The 17673-nt window shown below is 34.6% G+C and overlaps 2 protein-coding genes across 3 annotated transcripts; both read right to left on the bottom strand.

Moving 5' to 3' along the window:
• Positions 1–220: 220 nt before the first annotated feature.
• Positions 221–6913, bottom strand: LOC128188510 (uncharacterized). The gene is made up of 9 exons (XM_052859607.1): positions 6532–6913; positions 6347–6438; positions 5914–6016; positions 3690–3781; positions 2966–3068; positions 2583–2624; positions 1620–1704; positions 1333–1361; positions 221–1135 (listed from the first exon to the last, which is right to left on the bottom strand). The coding sequence occupies exons 1-9, from the start codon at positions 6581–6583 to the stop codon at positions 447–449; spliced, it is 1287 nt and encodes a 428-aa protein (XP_052715567.1). The 5' UTR covers positions 6584–6913; the 3' UTR covers positions 221–446.
• A 902-nt stretch (positions 6914–7815) lies between these two features.
• LOC128188507 (uncharacterized) lies at positions 7816–17673 on the bottom strand. Of its 2 annotated transcripts, XM_052859602.1 has the most exons (7): positions 17072–17659; positions 16871–16968; positions 15929–16031; positions 15458–15499; positions 14750–14791; positions 14079–14165; positions 7816–9003 (listed from the first exon to the last, which is right to left on the bottom strand). In XM_052859602.1, the coding sequence occupies exons 1-6, from the start codon at positions 17136–17138 to the stop codon at positions 14080–14082; spliced, it is 438 nt and encodes a 145-aa protein (XP_052715562.1). In that variant the 5' UTR covers positions 17139–17659; the 3' UTR covers positions 7816–9003; position 14079. The 2 variants fall into 2 exon arrangements, with proteins under 2 accessions (XP_052715562.1, XP_052715563.1); XM_052859603.1 differs by lacking the exon at positions 14750–14791 and having other exon boundaries at positions 17072–17673.

Below are 17673 nucleotides of genomic sequence, written 5' to 3'. Positions count from 1 at the left end.
GTTAATTATCTCATAGGTCACTTTTTATATATCCATTTGTATATCATTCTTAGATTTTATACTATTTTATATGAGGTATACTGTTAATAAAAATTGAAATAAGTGACTGTGTTTTATCCACTTTCTTCACTAACTATTTCCTATCCAAAAGTAAAACCTAAAAGGATCAAATATTCATAAAATAAAGACAGGGAATGTTGTTAATAATAAACTATGTTCGTTCAAGGAAAAATGTTTTAATATGATCACTGAAAACAGTCGAAACCTTTGCATGTTGTAGCTTACTACTTTTAGAAAATCAACCCGTTTGATTTACTCTATTAATGCATGTTAAAAAAGCAGAAATAAACCCCTTACACGTACCCGTTCAAAAATTCAAAAAAAAAATGGAAAAAAATCGACTTTGATACATCAGGAAATATCCTTTGAGCTTCGCAAATTAGTGTCTAACACTCTATCTTTTCGTATATCTCGTCCTCCCTAAGATTACGGACGTTTGAACACTTTGGAATCAGGTTTTCTTTGATTGGCTCGTTTGAATATACGTCACCCACGTCATTTCCGTAATAGACGTTCTCACTGGTTGTGCTATTGTCGTAAACGTCACACTTCTGGTCATGCGCGTCCTTCATCTCAGTGTACTCGTCATCAGCCTGTACACCGGAAGTATCTCCCATAAACGTATAGTATTGAGAGGTACGATCATTGGTGGCCGCCATTGGCTGATAGTAAGTTTCAGCTTCGTTCTTTTCTGATGACGGAGGTTCGTTAATCGCTTGGTAATGGTTACTATAGTGTACCGGTAAATCAGTCACGGTTTGGTAGGTGGTATTTCTGTGATTGTCGTCTGCTTCTTCTTTCACTGTAACTATGTGATGTCCTGTAGGTTCTTTAACGTCATTGATAAACATATCTGGCATTAGTTGATAATCATTCGAGCTGTTGCTAACTTGTCTGACTAACTTTTGGTTTGGAGATGTAATCATGGGTTGGGTCTCCTTCTTTATTTTACTACCGTTTTGTTGACCGTTGCAAGCCATGGTCTCTATATGGATAGTGCTGTATCCATCAAAGTCTGCCTGGTAGAGTGTGTTGGGCTGCTGGTGAACGATGGTCTGTGGGATACAGCTGTTCCCTGAACAAGACACAAAGTGACAAGTTACTCACTGCTGGTGGCCTACTTTTTAACCAGTTAGTTTCCAGAAATAACAGTAAAATGATAGTTATGATATCAGATATATAATCAGTTTTGTAAACAAATTTTTTTAGAGCTGATCAATTTTGAAATACATTATCGGCTAAAACAAATAATTATTTTTATTAACGCATTACCTTTTCTTCTACAACAGCATGTTTTCTTCCTAGAATTATTTGAAAATGATACAAAAGAGAATGCATGGTATGTAATATGTATTATAGTGTAATGGTATCGATATATCAATCCATATGTAACAGAAGAATTAACGACAGTTTATTTTTTATCATTCACTAAAGAATGAATTTGTCACTTATAAGAATAAACACAACATCAACAGTTCCGATAAACTTTAAAGCACGCTTTGAGTTTTCAAAATTGTCAAATGGTAGGTACATTTGTACAGTATATGCATTCTACTTACCTCAGAGCAAGCATGGCCACAGCTGCCGTGACAAGTATGACAGACACAGCGCTTCCAGCAACTACCCACGTTGTTTCAGAACCGTCTAGAACGAAAAAACGAATGCCGATGTAATAAATATTAAAAAAATAACCGACAAAATGTTTTCATCAATATTTCTCCAAACAGTACCGATTGCAACTCCATACAAGCTACAAAGTCGGTAAACATTAAGTTAAACATATGGGACATAACATGTTGAAAGTATAATTCAATGTCGTCCTCAGAGGCAAGTGTACGTCAATGACGGACTCCAAACAACCATAAATCACATAGTCCAAAGGGACTTGTGTACACAGCCAGTTATAAAAGATTCACGTGAATTTAACGTGAAATTTATGTGAATTGAAAATCACTTTCAAGAACTTTTTCGCGGGAAATTTTCCGCTTGAAATTCACGTGAGACACAGCAGATTACAATCAGGATGATAGCTTGAAAGCCTTTGCTATTTCACATGTAGATGTCTAGCTTTCGGGACGTTGGACTTTTAGTTTAATTTTTTTTATTTCTTAGAACGACCAATTCAGTTAAATGATACAGAACAAATAGATTTCTTTTTAGATTTTTCATTTTTAAGTAAACACCTAGTTTAAAAACGCTGTTTTTCATCACATTATTTTTTTCCTACTTTAAAAGACAACATTTCTTAAAAACTTTAGCAAAATTCTTCTCGTAATTTAATTTGGTAATTTTTTTCTTACTGTATACAGGGAAATATTCGCCCCGTATTATTTTTGCCCCTTTCGCCCTCCTTGTCAATGGGCGAATTTAAGACTGGGCGAATTCCAATGTCTCAAATCAAATCATAGTTAATACAAACGTGCCTGTGGTGTGTGAAGCCTGTATATGTTATAAATTTGTTTAAAACAAGCTTTAAAACTTTCACAAGAAACCTGTCAGAAATATTTCATGCTGCTGCATACCTATGGTTGATCTATTCACGATGTTCGTGGTGTTGTTTTGACCTAAAACAAAAAAGTGTATTATGATTAAATTCATTAAGGTTGTCGATTAAAGAGGCTCTATATTTGTACAGTTTAATGAAACTTTTGGATGAAATCAACTATCAAACAAAATGTGGGGGTTTTTTTTGGTTAAATAAAAAAGCTTGAAATCATACCTCAACTGATTTAAATTTCGATTACGTAAGAAACAGACACGATAAAACAGAAATTGGGGGGGGGGGTTATTTCTATGAAAATCAATTTAAGTATCATGTTTAGGAAACCCATCTGATATGAAGTGGATTTATATTCGGCACATAGTTCAAAGGTATGAAACTTTACATAATCTCCACTTGACCTACCGTCACATTTTCCGGTTTCTTCGAGTCGCGTGAAGCAGTCCCCGAGAATGTACTCACACTGTGATCGGGGACAGGTCTCCAGGCAGTCGTGTAAGACGGCACACTGAAATTGAAAGGTCAAAAATGATTGTTATTTGACAAACATTTTTGTTCGGAAGGGGGGGGGGTGTTTAATAATGCATAACAGTCTGATATGATATTGAGTAGTAACGGCTCTATCGCTTTTTGGGCAATAAGATGTTGTAAAATGAAATAAAATTCTTTAAGTGCTGAATGCCTATAGTAAATGAAGAAAGGCTAAAAGGCTGAGTTAAAGGTTGATTAAAAATATTATTGTAATAAAAAAATAATTTTAACGATAATATAATACTAAGCTATTTAATACAATGTTAGTTGAATATCATCAACATATTTAACTGTAGCATGTATATAATGTAACCTGTAGTTCCATACTATTCGACTTACAAAACATACGTTTTTAAGCTTTACGAATTGCAAAATTAAACAAAATATCTATCATTAGAGGGTACAAAGCTTATTTTTCATTGCCAAATTTATAATGAACCCTTTTCACGAACAAATTTTCAAATAAGATGAGGCGTCTGGATATTTTCATGAAGGTCCTAAGAATCCGAAAAAATTATGCAACATCTTTTTCACCAATACATATACATAACGGGTATATGCTCTAACATTGACCAATAATCTGATTTTTTAAACTTACGTCACAGAGCCCAGATACAGTGGTTATGTCAAAGCAGCCGGAGCCAGAGCCCGATCCATCAAACATATATTCCTCATCATCTGAAACAAATCCTGGAATTTGAAAAAAAAAATGTGTTCGGTAGAAAACTATATTCACAAGAAGACCCAAAGAGCGTACGAGTCATTTTTACCTTGCATCCCAAAGATTTGTTGAAGTAAAATCACAGTAATGATTTGCACGCACGATCTCATTGTCATTGAGGAGCTTGCGAACAAATTGAAAAATACCCAGACCAAGCATGCATTGTCGTATAGTATATGTACGTCATAACCGGATGTCAACTTCCGCTACGATAAACAACAACACAAAATATTTCTTATTTACACTATAATTAGGTATTAGTCAAATGTTACGTAACGTAATATGTAAATGTTTCATCACATGTGAGCAGGGAGACAGTTTTATTTAGCTTTTACGTTAAATATCTGATTCATCGTACATGTTATGTAATGCTATTTACTAATCAGTCAGAACCTATTTAATGCAATTAGCAATAGTACCCCTGACAGCATCAATAAATTTAGATTATTGATGAAAGAACACCAATAAAATTCACCATTTGAGAAAAAATCGAAACAAAAAATTCAAAATGGTGCATGTGCCCTTTGTGAACGATAACATTTTAACCATCATCATTGTGGAATGATTTATGCTGGGACTATTTAGGTTAATCCAATCTCCCCTTGAACTGACGACATGTGTCTGTGACTCACTGATACTTCACAATGATAGGACACTTGTGTACTTACATTCACTGTGATGTACATAAACCCCAAGTATCTATTCATTTTGGATAACAGAATTATGACTCCATTAAAAAGTATGCTGTATATACCAACGAAGTCTTCATTTACAACCCAGATATTATTGAATCTCACTCTTAACCAAAATGTTCCCGCCAATTTTACTTACCAGCGTATGGTTAAAGACAGATAGTAAACAAAGGCGGGGGGGGGGGGGGGGCATCAGATACACGTAAGTTAAAGTTTCGATAACAAGGACCTGACAACTTTACCTTCAAGGCATTGTCTTTCACTGACTTGCTTTGCCGAAATATTCTCTAACAGTACTCTATCAGTGAAGTACCAACAGCATAGATTGGGGAGATGCAAGTGTAAAAGGGTCTTATCTATATTGTAAGGGGCCTAAAACGAAAGGTTACAAAAACGAAGTTACACCAAATTAGTCATAAGTGTTAGCATAACAATTTTAAAAACCAAGTCTGGAAATTATATTTGATTGGAGGATTTAATTATAAGTAAAATGTTATTTGCAAAATAGTTTTCTTTTTCATACACATGTCGGTCTGAAAAAAATGCGTGGACACTTGATTTATCCCACTCTAAAATAATTTTTTTCATTAGTTACATGAAGCACTAGGTAAATATATTGTTTCTTTTCCAATGCATTAGGCCATATTTTTTAATTTGATTTTCGAAATGTTTTTCAAAAAAAAAGTTGGGTCCGCTGGTCTTAAAAAACAAGTTGGGTCCGTTGGTCTTAAAATACAACTAATAAAAAGTAGTTTGTTCGTAGTTTTAGAAGTATGGGCGCGAAAAAGCAATAATTAGGTAATTGAAAATGAGTAATAAACCCGCATAAACTGCACTTAAAAGGCCAAACTCTGCTTTTGAGAGAGCGAAGAAAAAGCAAATATATAAACTATCACTCATGTTGTTTGTTTCTTTATTATTTGATTTTACGACAATTTGATCTGATTCAATACATATAATTGTATTTCATCCTCCATAATTGGGGCCTATCTAATCAACCGTTCATGAATATTTAAAAAAAAATGGGAAATTTATAATTGCGAAAATGGGGTGTTGTTTTTATTAATTTATACAAACAAAGTCTCATGTTATATCATAATTATACAAAGTGATTGACACACGACTAACCATAACATTTTTCCGAATTTAGTGAAGCTGTCCTCAAAAGTCCCCCCCCCCCCCCCCCTGTAACGGGAACAGGCCCCCAGGTACTTATGTAAGATTTTAAATTTCGATTACGTATAACTTAGACCCGATTAACCCAAATTAAAGGGATGTTTCTAAGAAAAAAACAAAACAAAAACAAGTAGCATGTTTAGAAAATTCATCTGATTTTAAGTGGATTCGTACTTGACACAGAGTTCAAAGGTATGATACATCACATATAAAGTGATCAACACTCGACCTACCATCACAATTTCTGGTTTCTTCGAGTCGCGTGAAGCAGTCCCCGAGAATGTACTCACACTGTGATCGGGGACAGGTCTCCAGGCAGTCGTGTAAGACGGCACACTGAAAGACAAATGTCACCTTCAGTTAAAAAATAAAAAAAACATTGGATTTGAAGGGGGGGGATTAAGCATGATACTACTTAGTCAGCTGGAAATAGTCAAGTCTTAGCCTTGTCATTTGCGATACACTTAAGTTTTTGAAAGTCGAATTATATAACATCAGAATAAAAAAAGGAATTTTTGGTAATAAAAATGTCATTTTACGGCATCATTAAAAATATAGTACCAGAAAGTCTTCAAATTATAATTTAAAACTTTAAATCAAGACATTTAAGTGCAATAATAAATTTTCTGACATTTAGGTGCGGTTTCAAATGACCAAAAAACTCACGTCACAAAGTCCCGATGCAATGGTAATCTCGCAGCAACCAGAACCCGAGCTCGATTTGTCAAACGTAAAGTCTTCATTGTCTGATAGAAAACCTGGGATTTTAAATAAAAGCATTTTTGTATTTTAGAAGATACTAAAAACTTATCAAACACAATAAATATTCTAGATATCATAACCTTGTTTACCATAAGATTGTAGAAATAACATCACAACAAGGAGCAGTATGTAGGTTTTCATTGTCAAACGAACCTGAAGCTGTCCCGTCTACATGGACGGATGTCTACTTCCGCCAACATAACATCAATATTAAAAATACTTCTATGAAATGAAAAAAATAATAGTAAAAATTACATTACATGTGACACTGTCTAATTCTTTTTGTGTCTACGAAAATGATTGGATATTGGGTTTTAAAACTGATATTATGCTATTTTTTTTAATAATAATCAAAATGCCTTTTACTCAAAAGTTCTCTCAAACAACTGATTTATCAATCACGTGGTACCCTCTTTGAGACAACATGAATTTTCAAAAGCGTCAACTCACCGTCACTTCGTGGCCCAATGCTTATTCAAAGGGAATACGATATATAGCTTTATAGCGAGGCGAAAAAAATTCGAAACCGTTTTCGAATGTTAAATTGTTATTTTACGTAAATATTTCATTTAGTCATTATGTAACTAGCAATAATCTAACAGGAAGCGCTCCTCTCCTGAATGCTTCTGAAACTGGTTCCTATTTCTTATATCTTTATTTTTCATTAATAATTAACAACAAAGTTTGACCCCAGAAGTGAATCAGCAATTGTTTCTACGACTTTTGTAGGATCTCATTACAATACTACAAGACCAAGAATACAAAACTGGAAAAAGTTTTATTATGGTGGAAAGAAATGGTACAGGGAAATGAAAGCCAGGAAATTATGTAAAAAAAGCTATCTATATTGAACATCCGTTTATCTATTTTATCTTTTTTTATTCTGTGTGCACCATGTAAAAATAGAGTTACATGTAGTCGGACTTTTGACACATAGCACTTGAATTGACAGGCACGTAACATCCCCAACCTTAAAAAACGATGCTACATGCCTGATTGATACGATGTTTTTATTAATTATTCATTTGTTTGGTGTTTTATTGTGAGAATCCATGTCACACATTTTAAATTTCATGCGCAGATGAGTGATGGATTCAATACACATTCCATTTTTTTACTTAATGGACGCAGTGGCGCAACAAAGAAAACATTTCCGACTTCTGTCTAAAACTTCGTGATTTCGATCCTCATCACATGGGTGCAACATTCATTAAAACATCTATCCAATCCCTCCCCCCAAAATCAAAATACATGCCAGTCTGCACCCTGATATTATAGCATAAATAAATTTGAAACATTCTTTGAAATAATTTCATATACGAAAAGTTTAAAGTCTTTTGCTTTATTCGATTTTCCCCTGAATTTATAATCAATCCCCAACCTCAATCTGACATACAGACGAAACGACATGCATCTATGACACTAAAAATTCAGTGTAACTGGTCCCCTCTATATAATAAATTATCGTGTTTATGTTTTTCGGAAGGAAAATGTATGTGCTGTTTTATACTTTTTTCTATAATGAACTTTAAACCCTTGTAGAGAACAAAAATCTACCAAAAAAAATAAGACCCTTACGTTAAAGGATGGATTAGGCTATTTGGTTGTTCTGATGAAAATCAAACATGGCTCTTCATTTAGACTTAATAAAAAGCCTTTCTCCCCATGATGCTTTATGCCAACTTTGGCAAATTGGTTCTGGAGAGAAGAAAAGTTTTACGACAACAAACACGACAGTTCTAAACGGATAAATTCTGACTAGAAAAGCTCACTTTAAAAACCTGTGGATTGTAGCAACGTTAACCCCTTCAATTCAACTGAGATTACAAATCTAGAATAAGCAACGCAAATCTATTTTCATATTTGAATTTTTGGAGGGTTGCTTTCAATATTTAAAGAATTTTTGTCATACGTTTCATTGCTCTCTGCCTATTTACTGCTACACAAGGATATAGAAAAGTTCCTGGAACCGCCCAAATCTCGACTGAGATTCCAATTGGCTTGATGCTTGCATGGATAAACGTCTTCTAAATATCAAGCCGAGCCAAATTTGGCCTTTTCAAAATGCTTGAGCTGGGATTGGACTCCAGGAAAAGTTCCTGATCCGCCCTTATCTTGTCCGAGAGTCGGTTATACATCATATTGGATTGACGTCAATATCAAGAAAAGCATAAACCGTCACTATGTACACATGTAGTTGCAATAAAAGGCAAAATATTTCTCTAAGTATTATAAAGATAAGAATATTTATTTATTACATATAATTAAATAGTCTAATGTACACAAATTAAATCATGGCACTGAAAACAATATTGGACATTTGAATGCAAATATGCAACAATACAACTGGTTTTATTATAGTAACTGTAAGATTTTACCTGTAAAGCTTTAATCCAAGTGTGAATTTACTGTATATAAAAAAGGAATATATTTTCAGCTATTAACTAATCAAAATTACAGAAGAATCATAGAAATTTCAACTCTGCCTCTCTCGATCGTGGTTTGTATGGAATAGTGGGTTGGCCCGTTTAACTACAGTCATTCAGTGACGGTCAGCTGCTCTGTGGACATAATACAAATCAAACTAGATTAGATTTACTAGGAGGTCACTTCTCATGGTTCTTATTTATTATACATGTATTCAATAAAGGAGCATGGTCACGATTTTAGTCAAGTTTTATTTTTCTTTTTTTTGCTGTTTACAATGCTTTAGGAATGCTTTTCTAATGCTTAAATGTAATTTAAGAGTCAGTCGTAAAGTTACTGTATAAGCAAGATACAGGGCTCACAATACTTTGTAATGTAAACAAGGCTCGTGCCCTGCTTTTGTTCAAAATACCAGCAAAAGTCTTTATCAAACTAAATTGTCAATTTTCTTATTAATTTTAAGCAAAAATAAACAATTCTTAAAGTTAAACACATTTATTTTAAGTCTTAAACTGGAATTTTCTCTTCAACATCCAAAATGTAAACATATTGTTAACAAAGCAAAGAATTGTAAGTTCTGTAACTCGCTTATATGGTGTCCGGATAGGGTCATTTGCGTTAGCGCTACATCGCGTTCAGATAAACGAGACATCGCGCTAACACACAACACGCCGTCGCGCTAACGCAACTTTGCACAACACGCCGTCGCGCTAACACACAACGCGCCGTCTAGTCTCGTTCAACCAGACGCTCGGCTGTCTCCGTAAAACTCCGACGAGCAGACTCTCTGCTCGTCGGAGTTTTACGGAGACAGCCGAGCGTCTGGTTGAACGAGACTACACGCCGTCGCGTTAACACAACTTTGCACAACATGCCATCGCGCTAACACACAATACACTATCTCGCTAACACACAACACGCCGTCGCGCTAACACAACTTTGCACAACACGCCGTCGCGCCAACGCAACTTTGCAAGTTTCACAGTCTAGTAGGTATGGAGGGTAATCGTGTTCAAAATTCCAGACATGTAAACTTGTAAATCCGAATATGCAATCGTGTTGATGTGTGAGCCTGAGCATGAATATGAGTTATTCTGATCGTGTAACCTATAAAACTCGGGCATAAACACGTGTAAGATTTGACTCAGTTCCTTCGCATGATGCACATTTTGCAACTTTATTGTTTACATTAGTTAATTAAACCTTCAACTTTGCACACTTTCAATCCGTAGTTTCTGCGTTTGTAACTTCAGGCTCGGCAATAGCACATCTGACATGATACAAATTGACAAATGTAAAGTCTACAAGTTTGTCGAATTTTGACATGACCTTATATGGCAACTGCCTTGCTGCGGAAAAGGCATGCCGTAACCACCGGACCGGAATTAACGAAAAATAAACATAATATTCAGCTAAACTGTTGCAATAAGCTTTTGAAGTATGATTGAAACTGGACCAAACAGGAAGAGGTTAATGTAGAAAAAAAATCGTTGCCGATGTGACGAATGCGCTAATTTCCGTAATATAATTCTCATGGTAATAAACGACCTGCAAGGATTTGGTAATTTTTCGCGGAAAAATTTATGTTACTTTACATGTATTTATACTTTTTGTTTTTGTGTAAGTGAAAGATAAATAATAACACAATCTTCAATAATAATATAAAAAAACTAGCGCATATTTTTGTGCGCCGTAAATTGAAGTTTTACTATGGGAGGCACTGTAGCTCAAAGATCGTCCATCTGTATTTTTAGACAGGGAGCTACAGACCTGCAGCTAGTTCACAAGGGGCTGTAAAGCTGTATTATACTAGCTCTCCAGAAAATTTTTATCAGCCAACTTCACAAAGTGAGTCTGTATTGAACCGACATTCAGGACGTCATACTCAATCCCGTAATAATTGCTTAAAATAATTTTTAAAAAATGTCAATTTTTACCTGAATGATAGGCTTTTTTTCCTATATATTGCCGACAATGCAAAGAAACAGTTCTTAAAATTTTAATTTTACGACAGTTAACCTTATCTTTGGAATTTTTATTTATTTTTTTTTAAAGAGGGTGTCGCTTCTTATGTCTCATATTACCGGGTAATCACAATCTCAAAACCAATGTCTTTAAATGGTTTGTTTTTCTTATCGATAACTTTGCAACTCAGCTGACGGACCCCGTGTAATTTTTCGCGTGGGGGGGGGGGGGGTCTTGTCACAACTTTGTGGTAGCGATAAGGATGCATTTGGAGATATTTTCTTAATGCAGCCGAAGCCTATACTTTAACAATTTGTTGCATGTACTTTAATAACAGACAGTGGCGTCGGAAGCAAATTGAAAGGGGGGGGGGGCTAAACTAATCATGAAAAATATTGACAAGAATTCCCATAATCATGAAAATTCTAATCCGTGGGGGAGGGTATACCAATAACTCCAATCTTACCTGCTCAACCCCCCCCCCCCAATCATGAAATTCCTAATCCGTGGTGGTGGTGGTGGTGGGGGGGGGGGGGTGCTAGTATACCTACTATGACTCTAATTTTCAATATCACTATTAATATTTCATTCTCTTTAAGGTCTTTTAAGGAACAATTTTGTTTGTTGCGAGGAAAAAGTGGGGAGGGGGGTTGAATCCTCCCTGTTGCTATGTTCCTAATGGTTAGATCTAACTTGGCAAAAAAGTGGGTGGGGGGGGGGGGGGCTAAGTCCCCCACCCCCTAGCCCCCACCCCCCCCACCCTCCCGGTTCAGACGCCTATGAATAAAAATGCGTATACATCTTTATTCACGTGTATTCAAACAAAGTCATTAAATGTAATTTTGTTCAGTTCTAAGAGGATATCTGAAGCCGATCGAATTCTTTACTCGCATCTTTTATACATTCTCTTGATAAAATGTACACCAATCTCATAATTTAATTTTCCGAAAAATAATACTCTATGAAATGTTGTTATCCAGAGATAATATGATTATAGGCTTACCTAACATTTTTTTTTATTTATTCCGTCCCTATTCGGGCGATTACGGCATGCCTTTACCTGCAGCTAGCCTTTTTCTATCAGTGACGTCACTGTTTCCATATAAGGTCATGTCAAAATTCGACAAACTTGTAGACTTTACATTTGTCAATTTGTATCATGTCAGATGTGCTATTGCCGAGCCTGAAGTTACAAACGCAGAAACTACGGATTGAAAGTGTGCAAAGTTGAAGGTTTAATTAACTAATGTAAACAATAAAGTTGCAAAATGTGCATCATGCGAAGGAACTGAGTCAAATCTTACACGTGTTTATGCCCGAGTTTTATAGGTTACACGATCAGAATTACTCATATTCATGCTCAGGCTCACACATCAACACGATTGCATATTCGGATTTACAGGTTTACATGTCTGGATTTTTGAACACGATTACCCTCCATAAGTAGGAAGTCGTGTCCGGAAATATTAGACTGCGCATGCTGAAATTTGTAGGCCTGCATGCAAGCATGGATGAAAAATAAATAAAATGTACTTTGAAATACATATATTATTTTCAATTATTATCAATACATATGAATAAAAATAAAGTTACTAGTATGTCACTGTATAAAGATATGCTAGAGTGCATATAAATTATTAATAAATCTACCAATTGATAAATTTAGCTTAAATATTTGATGTAATTAATTAATTCAGCAATGATTTATCTATAACATGTACATGTCACAAATTCATATTAGGTGCTCTGTATATTACCAAAGCAAAGAAATTTTAAAATGTAAAATTACAGGTATATAACATGTCACACTGGCGTCGGAAGCAAATTAAAAGTGGGGGGCTAGACTAATCCTCAGAAATATTGAGAGAAAAAAACCTAATTCCCAAAATCATGAAATCCTAATCCGTGGGGGGTGGGGGTTATGCCTTTTACTCCAACTTCTAAATCTTTCAAACGTACATTACGGAACAATTATGTTTTCTGCGATAAAAAGTGTGTGTGTGTGTGTGTGGGGGGGGGGGGGGGGGGGTTGAACCCTATATTCTGCTATGTTCCTAATGGTGAGGTATTACTTATCAAAAAAAAGAGGGGGGGGGGGGGACTCCCCCCCCCCCCCCCCCCCGGTTCCGACGCCTATATGTCATGAATATATTATTGTTGATTTAATGAATTTTATCAAATATTTAAGGTTAATGGATCAATTGGTAGATTTTATAATAATTCATATCCTTATACAGTGACACACTAGTAACTATATTTTTATTCATATGCATTGATAATAAATGAAAATAATATATATATTTCAAAGTACATTTTATTTATTTTTCATCCATGCTTCCGTGCATGCCTACATATTTAAGCATGCGCAGTCTGATATTTCCGGACACGACTTCCTACTAGACTGTGAAACTTGCAAAGTTGCGTTAGCGCGACGGCGTGTTGTGCAAAGTTGTGTTAGCGGGACGGCGTGTTGTGTGTTAGCGCGACGGCGTGTTGTGTGTTAGCGCGACGGCGTGTTGTGCAAAGTTGCGTTAGCGCGACGGCGTGTTGTGTGTTAGCGCGACGGCGTGTTGTGCAAAGTTGCGTTAGCGCGACGGCGTGTTGTGTGTTAGCGCGACGGCGTGTTGTGCAAAGTTGCGTTAGCGCGACGGCGTGTTGTGTGTTAGCGCGATGTCTTGTTTATCTGAACGCGATGTCGCGCTAACGCAAATGGCCCTATCCAGACACCATACGCTTATAACTCAACGAATGAAGTTTTGGTTGCCTACTAAAAAATTTCTTTCTGAAGCAATGTAAACAATAAAATCGAAATAATAATTTTTTACCAAAATCGTGAGCATGCCCCTTTAAGTAGTCAAGTCAATTTAAAGCTTTGTAAATAAACTGCATATGAAGTACCATACTAGTATCCTGCTGAATTAAAAATAATTAAAAACCAGGGAATTCATCACAATGCCATTATCTTTTTAACATGGATTTCTCTGCTGCAAAATCGTGTTTTCTTAATAATTCTTGAATGTATTTGAATTAACACAAAAGCGCACACAAATACTAGTATATGGGTTTTAAAACATATTTTTGAATTTTTTATTAACAAGATACCGATCATAGCAAAGCCAGTAGATAGGATGAAAAAGAGGGAATAATAGATTTCAGTTTTCTGTTATCAAAAGTATCCTTAAAAATCGAGTATGGGCATCTTTTATCAATACCTAAAACTAAGTCAATTAAACATTTCACATACCTCAAAGCAAACCAACTAAGGCGGCCAAAGCGCTCACTGCAACTACAAACCAAGACGTTTGGGAAACAATTGCTGAATCATGAAGATCTATAAAATGAAAGTTAAATATAAAAAAACTGAAATATGTGCCTCTCCCCACCCCAATGAACCTTAACAAATTCCAATGATACTTTACATTCCCCCAATAAACTCCAGTGACACTCAAATGAAATTCCTTTGATTGATGATATAATATGGTCCAGTGTTACTCCAGAACACTCCATCTATTCTCCAAAGAATCCTACAGAAAACTACTGTGTCCCCAATGTAACTGTCATTACATATTGGTCCCCAGTTAACTCTTTAACTGTAACTTTTTTCATCATTTGTCTAATTTTATTTAAAAAAAAAACCTTTAGATTGCAAAATTTAAAAATTATCGTTTTTAAAGTCAGTTGGGATTTTAAAAAAAAATTTAATAATTTTTGTAACTAAGGGTTTAGTATTAATCAATTGTAGAGACCTACTATTGGAAAAGCTACTAACATAAAAAGTATAATGTTATATAAACAAAGTGTTTTACTCGGTTATCTCTTACTCTGTGAGTGACTATTCACAACAAAAATCCTTTTTGTTTATTATCTTTTCGAGATACTAATGATGTTTGCTATTTATTTTTTTAACATACATACTATTTGGTGGTTTATTCAAAGTGTTGGTGGATTTCGTTTCACCTAGAAAATGATATCAGTAAATTAATATCAAACTACTTGATTATCTATGTAATAAGTATTAACTTTATACGGAAATATTTTCTTAAAATATCATAATTCACGACAATCGATGAAGATTATTTTAAAGTGCATTGATAATGTCCAAAAATTAACGAACTTTGAAAAAAATTTCAAATTGTCAGAATTTAAATTTTATGATATATATATAAAGCTTGATATTAAATCATACACATGTTATCTGTTTGGGAAAGAAAACTTTATATGTATAGTGCCGACAACGCGAGAAAACCATTGTCAACCGATGCGAAGCGGAGGTTGACAATGGTTTCGAGGGGTGTCAATTTCAACTGTTATTCTCCCAAACAGGCACTATTTATTAATTATTATTATTGAATGTCTTAATTTTAGAGAAATTTTATTGCTTTTATATAGAAATTACGTGAATTCTACGGCGAACCGTACGCGCATAATTTAGGCGCATATAACAAATCGTTACGTTACCCGTTGCCAAGCGTGTTGCTTGAGGGTAATAGAACGGATTATCAACGGTGTTTAATCCAATCAGATTACAGTATTTAACACGAAAGTATAATAATTTAAAAAAAATTTATTTATCAACATTATTATCATAAAAAACTTCAATATTTTTTTTACATAGATACATACCATTTGGTGGTTTATTCGAGATATTGGTAGAATTTGTTTCACCTAAAAAAAAAGAAACCAGCAAATATCAATCTGCTTAATTAAATATGTATTAGTATAAAAAAGTATTAATTCTATTCGTATATATATTCTTAGGGTATCACAATCTGACAATCTAAGACAACTGATGATGACGAGAGTTCAAATTATAAAGCATAAATACTATTCAGCTGATTCAGTTGTCCGGATTTACATTTTAAGTTTTACAAGTAATCTACTTCGGAAATGCATCTCTATCATTCACGTGCTTAATTCATTTTAATACCAACCAATCTAATACCAGGAATGTTACATAGGGTACTGAAATTTGAATATATATACCAGGTGACAATTTTTGAAATTTATGTATCTACTGCCACCCGGTAAATTCAAAATTTACACGCGACAGTACAATAGTACAACTGTATATAGAGTCTCTTTCGTTCGACCTACCGTCACATCCCCCTGTTCCGTCGAATCTAGTGAAGCAGTCCCCAAGAGTGGATTCACACTGTGATCGGGAACTGGTCTCCAGGCAGTCGTACAGGACCGTACACTAAAAATTGATTTTCACCATCTTTCGTGACCACGAAACAAAAGTAGATAGGTTTAAAGCAAAAGATGTAAAGGAATCTGATGCAATTTTCATTAGAAAGACGACACTTTTGCGCTATAAAATGTAAGACATACCGGTACATTGTAAATTGTTTCTCAAAATTCATATTGTTTATATTGATTTGATTTGAACATATTTTATTATGCAAATATATATTTACATAAATGGATTAGGCAGCATGTTTCACAAATGTTAAAATTGAAATCTGAATGCCTTTGCTTTTATTTCAATTAAGGTGCAACTAAATTTTATTTGAAATACAGCAATCTAAACTTAACACATGGAATTGAGTGCAGAGTCTCTGCTGCACTGAATAACAATGTTTTTAAGAACTTCAATTTTTTAAAACAAATCACTACAGAAGAAAGTTTTTAAAGCCGAAAGCTTAAAGATAGAAGGATTGATCGAAATGTATCTTATCTTAAGAGATCGTCAAAGAAACTATCCCATTTTACAAGAGCGTTGTAAATAATGTAAATATTTGTAAAACAACAATTTTCATATTGGCAGTAATTATGATTCATTTTTCACTTAATCTTTTTAAAGTATTAAAAAACTTTACATACTGAATTTGCCGTTTAGGGGGTACAAAAGCTGAGTACACATAGCCTAAGAATTCCCTATTCTACGCTGATCCCTTTTCAAAGACAGTATTTGGTTTAAAACTGAGAGTGATTTTTTTTCTGATATCTCAAAAAATCTTAAATAGTTCATCATGTTCTATTTCGCCAATACATATGTGAACTGATAAAGACCAATAACACGTTTTTAAAACCTACGTCACAAAGCCCGGGTACAGCGGTCACCTCGAAGCAGCCAGAGCCAGAGCCAGAGCCAGAACCATCAAACATGGATTCTTCATCATCTGATACAGATCCTGGGATTTGAAAATAAAACATGCAGCGTCAATATGAAACAAAATTTTCAGTGTATTAATAATTCATCCTGTGTGTCGCCAGATGGTCCTTTTAATTTACTACCTTGCATTCCAATTATTTGTGGAAGTAAAAGCAGGACAATGAATTTCAAGTGTGCTCTCATCGTCATGGTGGAAAATAAGTAAATGAAAAAAGACCCAGATTAACAGACAGATATACATTTTTACTTGGGGTTATCTCCGGATGTCAAACGATGCCCTGATAAACAACATATCTTTAAATATTTACATTTGCAAATATATTTCCTTAAATGAACCTACATATGAGTAAAACGTCATTTCTGTAATATCAAAGAAATAATCAGAAATGTTAAAAAGTTCAACGGGATACGAACTTGCATGATTTCGTGTTCAAATCCGTGAGGCCCGAAGGGCTTCTGAGAAGATATAGCCACCAACCAAGTTCATACCCCGATAAACTCTTTAACATTCTGTTTATTGTTTGAGAAAGTCAAATCATATAGATTTATGCTATTACTTATAATTATTATTTTTCATGTGTGTGATATTACAGTCGTCAAACCATAAGCGCATGCAATGAACAATGCAACGTCAAAAATATGACCTTTTGACCTGTTAAAAAGGTCACCGAAGTTTGATAAACCTTAAATGTCCAATGTGAAATAATTTTAAAAGATTTGAAAG

The sequence above is a fragment of the Crassostrea angulata genome, chromosome 6, assembly GCF_025612915.1.
Source record: "Crassostrea angulata isolate pt1a10 chromosome 6, ASM2561291v2, whole genome shotgun sequence".
In the NCBI taxonomy this organism is placed as follows: domain Eukaryota; kingdom Metazoa; phylum Mollusca; class Bivalvia; order Ostreida; family Ostreidae; genus Magallana; species Magallana angulata.
Note: the sequence above shows the minus strand (reverse complement) of the source record. Positions and strands in the feature narration are given on the sequence as shown.

Excerpts from the sequence above, each read along its gene's own strand:
- LOC128188510 (XM_052859607.1), bottom strand. The coding sequence starts at position 6,583 with ATGAAAACCTACATACTGCTCCTTGTTGTGATGTTATTTCTACAATCT. Across the intron at positions 2,625-2,965 it reads AGAAACCGGAAAATGTGACG|GTCAAAACAACACCACGAAC; the intron begins GTAGGTCAAGTG and ends TTTTTGTTTTAG. Across the intron at positions 1,362-1,619 it reads GTGGCCATGCTTGCTCTGAG|GAAGAAAACATGCTGTTGTA; the intron begins GTAAGTAGAATG and ends AAATAATTCTAG.
- LOC128188507 (XM_052859602.1), bottom strand. The coding sequence starts at position 17,138 with ATGACGATGAGAGCACACTTGAAATTCATTGTCCTGCTTTTACTTCCA. Across the intron at positions 16,969-17,071 it reads ACAAATAATTGGAATGCAAG|GATCTGTATCAGATGATGAA; the intron begins GTAGTAAATTAA and ends TTCAAATCCCAG. Across the intron at positions 14,166-14,749 it reads TTTGAATAAACCACCAAATA|ATCTTCATGATTCAGCAATT; the intron begins GTATGTATGTTA and ends TTCATTTTATAG.